Here is a 12,959-nt window from a genome sequence, read left to right as displayed (position 1 = left end):
GGCTTTTCGATGCCATTTTATCTAGAAGAGAAAGTAGAAAACTTTTAGTAGCAAAGAAAAACACTTAACTTGAGGATTTCTTTTCCATGTGAAGTCCCGGGGAAAAAACAGTTGGTCTGTTTTTATTTTAAATACACATTTTTATTTGTTAAACCCTGCCTGATTTAATTGGTTTTACAAAAGTAGGCTATGCACTGGATACATATTTTGTATGGAACAAAATGACTTCTAAGTTCTAGAATATACTATAAGTCAAAGATTTAAGAAAATTCCATAGTCTAGAAACCAAGAACAATGTGCATTTCTGCATTGTATATTTCTGGCTTCCTCATAAAATGTGGACAAGCTTCTGCGGGAAATGTTTGCATTTGATTGTTTTTAAACTATGCGTTTGCACTTCTTTTTTCCTAGACCTTGTCTGCAATATGTAGGAGAAACTTGCCCATTTATTCTTTACATAATACTGCCCTTGAGGGACAATGTGAACGCTTTCCATCTATTAATCAGAGTAAACTGAGTTTAACAGATGTTCAATGGCAGACACCTTCTCAAACCAAATGTCTTCCTTGAGAACTGAAAGGCATACACTTTCCATATCAAATCACCATCATCTTTTGTCTTCTCTATTCCAGTGCACTGACAGGCAGAATTCACCAGTTACATCACCAGGATCCTCTCCCCTTGCACAGAGAAGAAAGCCACATCCAGATCCTCTCCAGATCCCACATCTAAGCCTGCCACCAGTACCTCCTCGCCTGGATCTAATTCAGAAAGGCATTGTCCGGTCTCCCTGTGGCAGCCCAACTGGTTCACCAAAGGTAAACGGATTTTATTAGAAACACAGATAATTTAAGTAACACTTATTGGTTGCTCAGGTTCCTTTGAATTCCATTCCTTGCATTTCTTGTGCTCTTAATTGTTTATGAAGAACTTTGATGTGTTTCTCATTTTGCTTATGGTGAGCCCACTATCGTATTTTTGCTTTATTACTATAAAAGTTACATAATTATTCAGAGAGAGCATATGTCTATAATATCTCCCTGATTTACAAAAATGCATAAAGAGTAAATATGGTTATTCTGTAAAATGGATTTCAAAAGTCATTATATGCATTAAAATAAATTGCATGCCCTTATCGAATGATATTTTACACTCATTTTCATCGTGTCATGACAAGAAAAAATGTGATGGGAGTATATTTGCATAAGGGCTTACAATGTGATAAATTATCACCCATGTTTCAAGGTGACTCAGAAGAGGGAATTATTTGTATAGTACTTTTTATACCTGAAGGAATTAATTACAAAGAATTACAGTATTTGTGAAGTAATCACATTACTCTTTAATATTAAAGACATAATTTTAACTATGTAAATCTAAGTCCATGGTTTGTTTTAGTTTTATGAGGACTTTTTTTTCCCAAATTCGATAAGGGCATATTTTGCTTTATTAAATATAAGACTTAAAAAGTTAATTCCGTTTGGTAATATGCTCTAGAGTCTAAAATGAGTCAGAAGCACAATATTTTAGGAGTAGTTGATTGTTCTCGATTACAGTTAACTTGGTTTTAAGATCAGATTAAGACTTTTTAGGATTGTATTTAGTTAGAATTATGTAAACATATAGCACATTCCATTTTTTCTGTAATATTCTCTAACCATAAAAGCACAAAATCATTCATCGGATGAACCATGTAAATAAAAATAAAACCATGAGAATCACATAGATTCAATTTAGGTGCATGTACCTTCATATTTCCAGATGGGAATTAGACCGATATTTTTTCATTTTAAGGATCCATACAAATTCAGATGGGTTCTACAAATAATGCTGCTCTATTATTTATGATTTTCCACTATTCTGGTAATAACTGGTAAAACACAGGACCAGAGCAAATTTGCCCCTTATCAGTTGCTTTATGTTGCAGTAGCAAATTCGAAAATGGCAGAACCAACACTTTCTTTCAGAGATACTACAAATCAAGTTGCTCTTTCAAAAAGCAAAACAACAGCAACTTTGATAGTTTTCTTTCTCTCTCCTAAATTGTGTAAAGGTGCAAATAAATTAAGGACTAAATATTATTTTCAGTCAGTCAAAATCATCACATAATTTTGATATCTGCTACTTTTTCCTGTAGAGTCTTTATAGTCCTTAACGTTCAAGTTTATGTATTCATTTTCTACAAAAAATTCTAATGAGATATATTTGCGTAAGCTTTTCCTTAATTTTCAAAAATGTCTTTAATTGATGATAAAAAGAAGCATTAAAAGATGACACAGGAATCTAATAAAATTCCATTATGGCTTAGAAAAGAAAAGTGATAATAGACTAGTCTGGAAATCATTTTTCAGTGTATGGTACAACTTCTAATTTTTTTTCCCATTGTATCTCTTCAGTCTTCTCCTTGCATGGTGAGAAAACAAGATAAACCACTCCCAGCACCACCTCCTCCCTTAAGAGATCCTCCTCCACCTCCACCTGAGAGACCTCCCCCAATCCCACCTGAAAATAGACTGAGTCGTCACTTCCATCACGTGGAAAGTGTGCCTTCCCGAGACCAGCCAATGCCTCTTGAAGCCTGGTGCCCTCGGGATGTGTTTGGAACTAATCAGTCAGTGGGATGTCGGCTCTTAGGGGATGGCTCTCCAAAGCCTGGACTCACAGCAAGTTCAAATGTAAATGGAAGGCACGGTAGAATGGGCTCTGACCCTGTGCTTATGCGGAAACACAGACGCCATGATTTGCCTTTAGAAGGAGCCAAGGTAAGAAAGAAGCAAAGCAGAAGTTAAACAGTCTTCTCAAACTCTTCTGATAGGAGGTAGAATAAAAGGTTGGGCAGTGGTTTTTTGTTTTTTGAGGGTTTTTTTGTTTTTTGTTTTTTGGTTTTTTTTTGCCTGGTGTGGCACTTCCCTGAAGGTCTTTAATTATCTCCAAGTTATAAATAATCAGAAGCTCATTTAAACTTAAAAGAAGTTAGGAAGAAGGTTCTAAGTAATGATTTAATTTTAATGTGAAGACACTAGATAATTTGCAGGAGATTTATTACACCTTCCCTTATTTCATCTGCCAAAACTTTTTCCTATTAATAACTTGTTGGTGGGAGAATGAGCACTGTTGTTTTTTGTTTTTTGGTTTTGTTTTGTTTTGTTTTTTTGTTAACTCACCTGGTTCTACCTAGTCTGAAAAAAAGTTGATTATAGCGTATCATAAATCGGCCACTGACATTGCTGCCAAGGACAGTCACCTTGTGCATCCAGGTAAAATGAACTTCTCCCATACATAAAGACAGCACTTCCAGGTCACTCTTACAGGGCAAGCTGTTTCTCCATAAAACTCAAAGAGACTGTCACACGTGTTGAGCTCTAACTTGAAAGATATCACCACTATCATTTATAGATCCAGGAAAGAATTTAAGCTTACAAGGAACCAAAGAGGCAGCAGCAGAAATCATTGAGTTTAGAATTCTTGGTAGGCCCTTGGCAGAGTTGTACTATAATATTTTCTGGTATTTGCTTTCATGATATTTTTGGCTCTGAGATCAGATGGTTGCCATCTTCCCTCAGCTGAAGGAGGCTTTGCCTCTTTGAAAGACTGTAATATTAAAGTGATGCCTCCCTATTGATCTTTAATTGTTATTTTAGGAGAGTAATCAATTCCTTCAAAATAATGGTTTGCATTGATGAATTCACCATATATTCAAGAAAAAAAGAAATGTGAAGTATGACACATGTATTCAACTTGTGTGTGTGTGTGTGCCCGCACATATGTGCATGTACACATGTGCTCTTGTGTCAAGGTTAAGTGCTAATGAAACCTTTGTATAATAATATTTAACTTCAGAGGTTCTAGGGCAGCCAGGATATGAAGAGTCAAAATGTCTAGTGTGGCATTCAAAACAAAGGGGAGGAGTGCTGGGAGTTTGCCATGACTCTTTGTCCAAGACTCACCTCGGTACCTTCAGTATTTTAAATATATCATCTATTTTAAATATGAAGGTCTCTAAAGGTTTCCTCCAAGGTCATCTAAACATGTAAATGGAAGAAAAAGTATTTATAAAAGCATTTTTATAATGTTTTCTGAAAATGGAGTGCTTATCATCATCAAATGTATATTTCCATAACCTAGAATCTGGATTGAAAGGATCTGCTGGGTTGTTTTTTTTTCTTTTTTTCCTTTAGCCTCTATTACTTTTCATTCATACCTGATCATACTTGTCTTGAGAAGAGTGTTAGAATGAGCTCTGACATGAATTGACTGGTTATATTTTGCAACACAGTACAATTTATTTCTTGAATGGACTTTGGAAATACTTACAGTAATTATCTTAGCCAATTCATTGAAGACCTCTTATTTCTGGATTCTTTTACATAATATGTTATACAGTTTTAGCACTAATATAAACCTGCCCTTCTAAGCCCTAGAACATACTGGCTATTAATTTTTGTATGGAAGCTTACCATTTTTTAAATGGGGTTATAATTTCTTAGGTTATAGGTATGAAATTTTATTATGTTAACTATAGGTATGAAATATTAATAGTGACTTCAGTTTTGAAGATTCCTTTAAATGTTTTCTATGTGAACTTTTGTGTCCTGACCATTGGTACATATTAATATCCTAAAGAACATTGAGTAAATTGCACAATATCTCATAGTGAAAGCTGGATTTTAATCTTGTTTAGTTCTGGCTAAATAATCCTCATTAAGATTCTTTAAGGTCTAATCTCATATGTTGTATGTATTAATAATACAATGTTTATATTCTCAAAGTTGATTTCATGTTATAACCAGACATAAAGTTTTAACCAAAATTAGACTTCTAAGATTTATGATTTCAGTCTAGTTGTTCAACTTCTACAATGGATTATAAAGAAGGATTTACATATAGTTAATGTAATAAATAATGTAAAAGAGATGTCTCTTCTTCTTCTCTTTTATTATCTTTATGAAGGAACTTCAGTAGACCACAAGGTACATCATAATTTACATACAGTAGAAAAAGCCTAACTCCTCTTCTCATTTCACTGTTGCAAAACCTAAGAGACTGGCTTCAGCTAACATCTGACAGAGGACTGAGTCCATCTGGGATCTTGTGGTTCTCAGTTTCTGTGATCCTGCCTTGGAGTTTGTTTCTCACCTTACATCTTTATAGTTCCTCCATCCAAACTGATTAAATTTCACATTTGTAAGTGCTTTCTATATGCAAGACCCTCCTGGTGTTCAGGATAACCAGAATCCCAGTGTTTTCTCCCCTTCCAAATTTAACAAAAGGTTTTTATAGCAGAGAACTCCTTCAGACAGAAGGAAAACTGACAAGGATAAGGCAAACCTGGTAGCTGCATTTTAACAGGGCTAACCATCTTATCAGCACAGATCAGCCAGGCTCTGGAATCAGAACAGAGTCTTACCTCCTGCTCTAGAAGTTACTTTGTGGAGGCGAGCAACGTACTACATCTTTGCCCCAACTCCACTTATTTTTCTTACCTTTTTTTAAATGAGTAGATTTATTTATAACATAAAAAATATTTGCTTATTTTTTAAAATTCCGGTATAGTTAACATACAGTGTTATGTTAATTTCAGGTATACAATATAGTGACTCAGCACTTGTGTACATCACCCGGCGCTCCTCACCACAAGTGCACTCCTTAATCGATTCTATTTCCCCCGTCCCCCCAACCCACCTCCCTTCTGGGAACCATAGTTAAGAGTGTTTCTTGGTTTGTCTCTCTTATTTTTCTTACTTTATAAAATGGAAGAATAATAGTACCTTATCTAGGAGAATAGTTACCTTCCAAATACCTAAATCCTACTCCTCAGGTCTGGAATAAAACCAAAAGTAACAGCTAGACATAAAGGAGCAGTAGAAGTTGTAACAGTTGACATTTTCATTCATTATAGTTGTCCTTTTTTTTTCTTTTTTACAAATTTAAGACCAAAATCATCATCTCTTTCTCTCCCTCCTCTCTTTTTATTTAGCATAATTCCTAATGAGTACATTGGTTGCTGAGTTAGTACAATATTTAAGCTGATGATAGAAGCAAGAGAGTGTATATGTGCTGGGGTTGGAGTGGGCAAGGGCAGGGCAGGGAAAGGGCTTGGAGGAAGAGGACATCCATGATATACAAGGAGGAAAAACAGCTTTTTAATGTATTTTTCCAACACTGGCCTTCAGCCGAAGGTAGCATGTAATTTTCTCGTTTGAAATATGAGTCTTTTCCTCCTATTTTTCATGAGAATAGTAAATGTTACAATGTATCCTCACCCCCCATACCTGGTGTGCAGTTTTTAAAGCATTTTATCATGGGAATAAAGGGGACGAGGATCTAGATATTTGGAAGTTGATGTATCTTCACATAACCCGTCAATCTCTCCAATTGTAAACAAACACGTGGTTGTGTGAAATAGGAACAACTTTCATGTAAACTTGTGTTCATTAGAGGGAATACTTCAAATGAACTATTAGCTTCCCATTATAAAGATAAGAAAACTTGAGTAAGCACAAAATGCTTAAATTAGAATTGGATGTACCTGCAGGGGGAATTCATAAAATGAACACCCGTAAATGGAGAGACAACTCGCTTTCCTTCATCATGTGTCCTCTGTCACTGTGCCACTTCCCACCATCCATTAGAGGCATTTGCCCTTTCCATTTGCATCTTCACTAGATAAATGGTAAGGGGAGCAAGAATAAATTAAATTCTAATTACACCATTTACCACTTGTAGAGAGCTGTGAGGGAAAGAGCCATTCAGCTCATCATTAAAATGAAGTGTAAGAATTTTCTGTGACTTTCATTGACTCCCTTTTCTCTCCTCCCTCCCACCTAACATCATCAAATTAGCTAAGGTAATACTTTACTTTTAATGTGAATCTGCAAGCTAAGAGTTTTTAGGTTTATCTTGTTTTATTGGTAAGAAATTTCTTTCCTGTAGTACTGTTTCCTTTCTCTGAAATTCTCAGATTCTAGCCACATTAGAAACCTGCTCTTTAATAAATATTTTGTTGGCTAGATATTTATTGTTGGTGTTGGTTTGTTTTAATTAGCTGAGGTGAAAATATTTGCATTAAAATGTTTTAAAATATCATTGGATACTTGAAATTTATCTACTTATATCCAGATACTAACGTTGTGTTAAACTATCTTTATTTGTTCCTCTTGAAAGTTTAAGAATACTGCTGTTTCTAATGTGATAGAAAACTATCTCTGACTTGCGATGTTACTTCAAGTGACATTATTCTAAAATGATCCTGTGTACAATAATCTTTTGAAGATGCTGCTAGATAAATACATTGAAAGATTCCCCTTTTTGAGATTGTGGCTTTTGCCTTTTGGTGGAGAGGCATATATTTATATGAATACCTCGAACTTATCTATAAATCTGAAGAGCTATCAAGAAATAAGTCCTTGGCATACACTGGTTTCATTTCCAATCTGATGTCATGGAAGGACAAATTTTAGCCATATTTTTGGGGTAGTGTTTGTGTGGCTTCACATACGTGGGATAAGGAAAAGGGATTGCCTTTGGGGTTTTGTACAAATAAAAGATTTTGTCTTAATTGTGCTAAGATGATCACAAAAGACCCGGTATCTCAAGGGTCCCAAATACTTGAAGCTTAATTTTTAGACAATATTTGAATCTTAAGAAGACATTTCAAACTTCAAGATTAGCATTGATGCTATCTTAAGGCATGTAGAAACATATTAATCTAGGATAACCTAGAATTTATAATAAGTTACATGATAACTCAGATTAAACTTCTTCCATAAGTCTAAACTTCCCCTACTGTCTTTTTATTTCTTCAACCTCTTTCAGCTGTATGAGTTCTTAAGATGTTTAAGACACCAGGGGAAATACAAAATGAATAAAGCAAAGTCTAGTGAGAAGGAGACAGGTGTAGGATTAGTTCACTAAAAGATAAGGCATAGGAGAAGCATTCAGAAAGAACAATATAGGCTCCTCAAGAAGAAAAACAAATCTCACTGAGATGCAGTGTAAAAGAAGAAATAAAGAAAGCTGCATGCAAGAAGGTCACTGGCTTATAGACATGAAAAGATTGGAGGGTGTTTTTGTAGACATGACAGGGAGGAATAGCATGAAGGAAGGGAGAATGGGCATAGTGAAGGAAGTCCATTTTGGATGGATAGAATAGAGAGAATAGGCAGGGTAGGTGAAATACAGCAGTGTAGATTGAAACCAATAATAGAGTGTCCTGAATTCTACACTAAATTATCTTTAATTTGTTAGACAGGAAAGAGGTTTTAAAGGTTTTTGTTGTTGTTGTTATGTGTTTTTTGGCAGAATAGTAATAGGATCAGAATATTTAAATTGGTAGCATTTTCAATGGAGTTGTGGTACATTTGGGATAGTCAGCTGGGAAGGCAGAAGAAAAAGATGTCTCCTTAGTTAAAGAATTAAAGAAGACCTGAATCTGGGGGCCTGGATGGCTCCGTTGGTTAAGTGTCTGACTCTTGATTTTGGCTCAGGTCATGATCCCAGGGTCGTCACATCAAACCCCGTGTCGGGCTCCACACCAAGTGTGGAGCCTGCTTGAGATCTTGAGATTCTCCCTCTTCCTCTGCCCCTGCCCTACCCTCCCCCACTCCCATGCCTCTCTTTAAAAAAAAAAAAGGCCTGAATCCATGGGGTTTCCATGTAAATTGTTTCAGTTGATGCTATCAGTCTACACATTTGAGGAACATTTTTTTTTCTATTTATAAACAGGCTTTTCACATTTCCAAAGAATATAAAATATTTATTTTTAGCTCAACCTATATTTATTGCACTCACTCAGGCAGTGGCAGCTAAAATGATTCTAAGTCTATTAGAATGGGTGCAGGTGGGAACATGGAATTCAGAATGAAATGGTGTTTGGGATCTGTTTTGTCCGCATGTAACTATAATATCGCCTCTAATGAGGGAGACATGCAAAGGAGAAATTGGAACTCTAGCACAGGTCCTAGATTTTAGAGTGAGACTTCAATGCTATACGATTTAGATTGTGTAACTCTGAAAAGCAATCATTGATATATTTCAAATGTGTTCTTTAAACCATGTTTCTTACTTTAAGTTGATAGAGAAGGGCATGGACTTTTATCTTGCGTTCCAAAAGCTTCAACACCATTTTAGAAATACGAGGGGAGGGGCACCTGGGTGGCTCAGTTGGTTAAGCAACTGCCTTCGGCTCAGGTCATGATCCCGGAGTCCTGGGATCGAGTCCCACATCGGGCTCCCGGCTCAGCGGGGAGCCTGCTTCTCCCTCTGACCCTCTCCCCTCTCATGCTGTTTCTCTGTCTCTCTCCCTTTCTCTCAAATAAATAAATAAATAAAATCTTTAAAAAAAAAAAAAAGAAATACGAGGGGAGGAAAAGAAATTGGTAATGGGACTATCGGGCTTTTCAGGTTATATTACAGCCTTTTGCCCCCATATCAGCCTACCTTTTAAATATGAGTTAATAACAGTTTCGTTAAGAGCCCCATGATAAAACCCTAATGATTACTTAAAGATTTTAAAATACGTCTAACCTTTTTTGTATGTGTGTGACTGTGCAAAGTTATTCTCTCTTTTTTTAAATTGCTTTAATTCCAAGTTGTTGCATTAGTAACAAGCAGTTGTTCGGTGCCTGTAGTATAACTGAGAAACCTGGAAATCGGAATTTCTTATTCTGAGTAATTAAACACCGGCTCTCCACCTTATTAGCAAGGTAACAATTTTAGTTTGTGCTGTTCACACGAAAAATTTCATTTAAAATTGCATGCACTTTGAAAGCCAGAACAGGTCTCTCGTTGCCAATAATGTTGAAGCTTCAGCCTTGAAAGATGAAAGGCATTTCTGATTGTACTCATGTATTGTTTTATCAAGAAGTTTAAAAATGTTCTGTTAACCCCAGAGAGATATAATTTAGAACACTTTTATTTGGGAGAATTGAAATAAGAATTGCACCAGTACTGCTTTCTCTTCACAGAATCCTATAGAGAATGGTAACTTTTCCATAAAAACTGATAGGTATTTGGGAAATTTTACTGTCTGTGCATCTAGCTACCTGTATCAGATTTATAGAAATTATAGTATGTATTCCTTCTCAATATGTTCAAGAATCACGTTGTATTATATTTTTTACATATAACTTGGTATACTCCTTTGGTTGGTGGTGAATAATCGCTATGGTGCCTCTGATATTTCACTTGTTTAAATAAACTGACATTACATATGCTTTTCAAAATTATAGTTTTTCTAAGAGCTGTTACTGTTTTAAGGTCCTCCAGAAGTTAAATTCTTAAACTAGCCCTTTCATTTCCTTTCAGGTCTTTTCCAATGGCCACCTGGGAAGTGAAGAATATGATGTTCCTCCCCGGCTTTCTCCTCCTCCTCCCGCTGCCACCCTCCTCCCTAGCATCAAGTGAGTTCTGTTGAATTTGGAGGTCATTTGTCTGTGTGTAAAGCTATGGTAAATAGTGGGTGTGAAGTACTCCATACAGAAAGTACAAGGTGAATAGAAACACATCAATAAAAATGATCCAGCCAGATTTATAAACTAATGTACCAGAAATCAAGATCCTTCCTGATTCTTTGCTGGGAACCACAGCATCTATGACACTTACCTAAACTTTGAGCATGGAGCTCGGGGAGAGAAAACTTAAGTCTTCCTTGTATCGGAGAAGAGGACAGAGTAGCACAATGAGCTTTCTCCTCCAATTTACCTCTCTCCCTGAGGGGCGTCACATTTATGCCAACTATCCAGTGTGATAACAGAAAATAATCTTTGATTCCTTCAATTTTCCCAATTCCCAAACCCATTCAGTCACTAAGTCGCATTGATTGTTCTTTGGAAGTTTTTTTTATAATCAGCTAATCTTTCCGGTGCCTCATAGCTGGACAACTGAAAGAATCTTACACATGATGGTATGTCCTGATCTTAGAATTTGTATCAGTGGATTTTAAAATGAATTAGCTGAAAAATAAGTTAACCTGGGTTATTGTATTTGAAAAATGGGGACACAAGAGACACATTGGACAGTTAGTTAAGTGATAGATCTACCCAAGTCAAAGCAGGATAAAACCAAGTCTCCTGATACCCATTTTCCTGCTCTTTATGTTAAATCAGGCTCCCTGCCTTTTCTCCAATATATTTTGTTTACACAGCTGATTGAATTTAAATTCTGCTTTCTCCAGATCACTTTCCTCTTTAAAACCCAGCATTGTTTTTTCTTTCCTTTTAAATTAATTCTGTGCTCTTCTGCTAGCAGTAAGATCCATAGGATTTTACCCAACTAAAACATTGTTCAGTAATTCCTAATGCTTGCCCTCCAATCTTGTCTTGATTTTTTTTTTCCTGGTTTTCTGAGTTTTTCAAGCTGTTTCCTCCTATGCACCACCCTTTCAGAATCTTTATTCTAAAGGTCCATGTCTCAGGCTCTATTTCTTTATGAAAACTTGTGTGACATCTTCATTCATAATGACAGTAAGTGGTAAGACTAATTCTCATTTTTCTTTCTACAGTTTATGTCCTACACATTTAACTATGAACTCTGCTCCACTGTCTTCTAATTCTAAAGTGCTTCTCCACATTAAAAAAGATTATAAAGTTTTGAGGGCAAAAACTTTTTCTTAAATTTTCTGATCTTCCATAACCCGTTACTGTGTTTGCTGTGTAATGAATACACTGAGAGTACCTGGTTGCTTGGTTGACTATCGGGTAAGATCTCACTTCTAATTGAAAGTCTTAGAGCATCTTCACTCCTTCCTCTGCTGGTCACTGAGCTCCCCTATACATAAGAATACAAAAGAAGGATAAGCTAAATCCCAGCCCCCAAGAAATTTGCACTCTACTTTAGAAAATAAAGTGAACATACATGAAATCCCTAGAGAACATTATGCACTAAATTGTATAATTCTAACTTCTTAGTTTTTACTTATGCTTGGAGGAAAGACTGTTACAGACTTTGTAAGTCCGAGGCTGTTTCATAGGATGGAAATTTCCTGAGTCATGGAGAATAGACACAGTTCAAAAAGTGAGCGGACAAGAAGAAGCAAGAGTGTGAAATGTGACATCATTCAGGGGACAGTGGGAAACTAAGCTATTTGGAGCATTCTCCAGTGGTAACTTTTCTGGGAACTGCCAGATAATGTAGCTGACATAAAAGTTGGAAGCAAACACACATATTCTGTATAGTAGGCTCTAAATCAGTAAGAACATAGGATATCCTAGCCTCAAATGAACTCTGGATATATGTATATATAATAAAACATCTAAGTTCAATTAACTCTGATAATTCAGAAAATGAAGTAAATAAAATCTTGCCAATTAGAGAAGAAATTCATATATTCTGTTTATTAAATTCCTATTGGCAAGTGGGTAAGAAGCAGAAGTTGCAGTTTGCTTCATATATATTTAATATTAGATACCGTTTCTCCTATAAATTAAGAATAAATTCATAGTGTAGTGTGTTTTATTAGTATTTTTCTAGTCCTTCAGTTTGTAAGTGCATATGAATATATGTTGTCCCCATTTACTCTTGATTTTTCCCTCAGAAACAGTGCAGTTGCTTTACTTAAACAGAGAAATATTTTAACAATATATGTTTAACAGCAAATTAGTTTTTGATTCTGCATGCTGCAAATTAACCATAATTAACAATACAAGTGTCGACTTTTAATGTGACATTTCTCTCTTCAGTTTTTTATTCTGACTATATAGGTAGCAGTTGTTCATTGTATAAAATATGGAAACTGTAGAAAAGAAAGAAAATTAACGAATATGTAAATACAAGCATATACATACTCAAAATATCAATGTCCAGAGTTTTAACATTTTGACATTTTTTAGATTTTTTTACATGATTTAGATTATATTGTAGAGATAATTTCATGCCCTTCTTTGTTACTTAATATTTTAATAAGCACTTGTCTTAATCATTTATGGACTGTATTATTATAAAACCAGCATGGAATTTTGAAG

At 35.4% G+C, this 12,959-nt stretch overlaps 1 protein-coding gene across 4 annotated transcripts in view; it reads left to right on the top strand.

Annotated features, from left to right (window-relative positions):
* The window catches only part of CBLB (Cbl proto-oncogene B), a 219,546-nt gene that overhangs the window by 155,344 nt on the left and 51,243 nt on the right, over positions 1-12,959 (top strand). For all 4 annotated transcript variants that reach the window (XR_013445074.1, XR_013445071.1, XM_078065671.1 and 1 more), the window contains exons 11-13: positions 633-818; positions 2,397-2,762; positions 10,306-10,400. Coding sequence is in view for 2 of the 4 variants with exons in the window: in XM_078065671.1 (XP_077921797.1) it covers positions 633-818; positions 2,397-2,762; positions 10,306-10,400 (647 nt within the window). In the remaining 2 variants the exon portion in view is untranslated. The remainder of the gene's footprint in view (positions 1-632; positions 819-2,396; positions 2,763-10,305; positions 10,401-12,959) is intronic.

Source organism: Halichoerus grypus, chromosome 1, assembly GCF_964656455.1.
Source record: "Halichoerus grypus chromosome 1, mHalGry1.hap1.1, whole genome shotgun sequence".
Classification (NCBI taxonomy): domain Eukaryota; kingdom Metazoa; phylum Chordata; class Mammalia; order Carnivora; family Phocidae; genus Halichoerus; species Halichoerus grypus.
The sequence above is the reverse complement of the archived record's forward strand: the minus strand, read 5'-3'. Positions and strand labels throughout refer to the sequence as shown.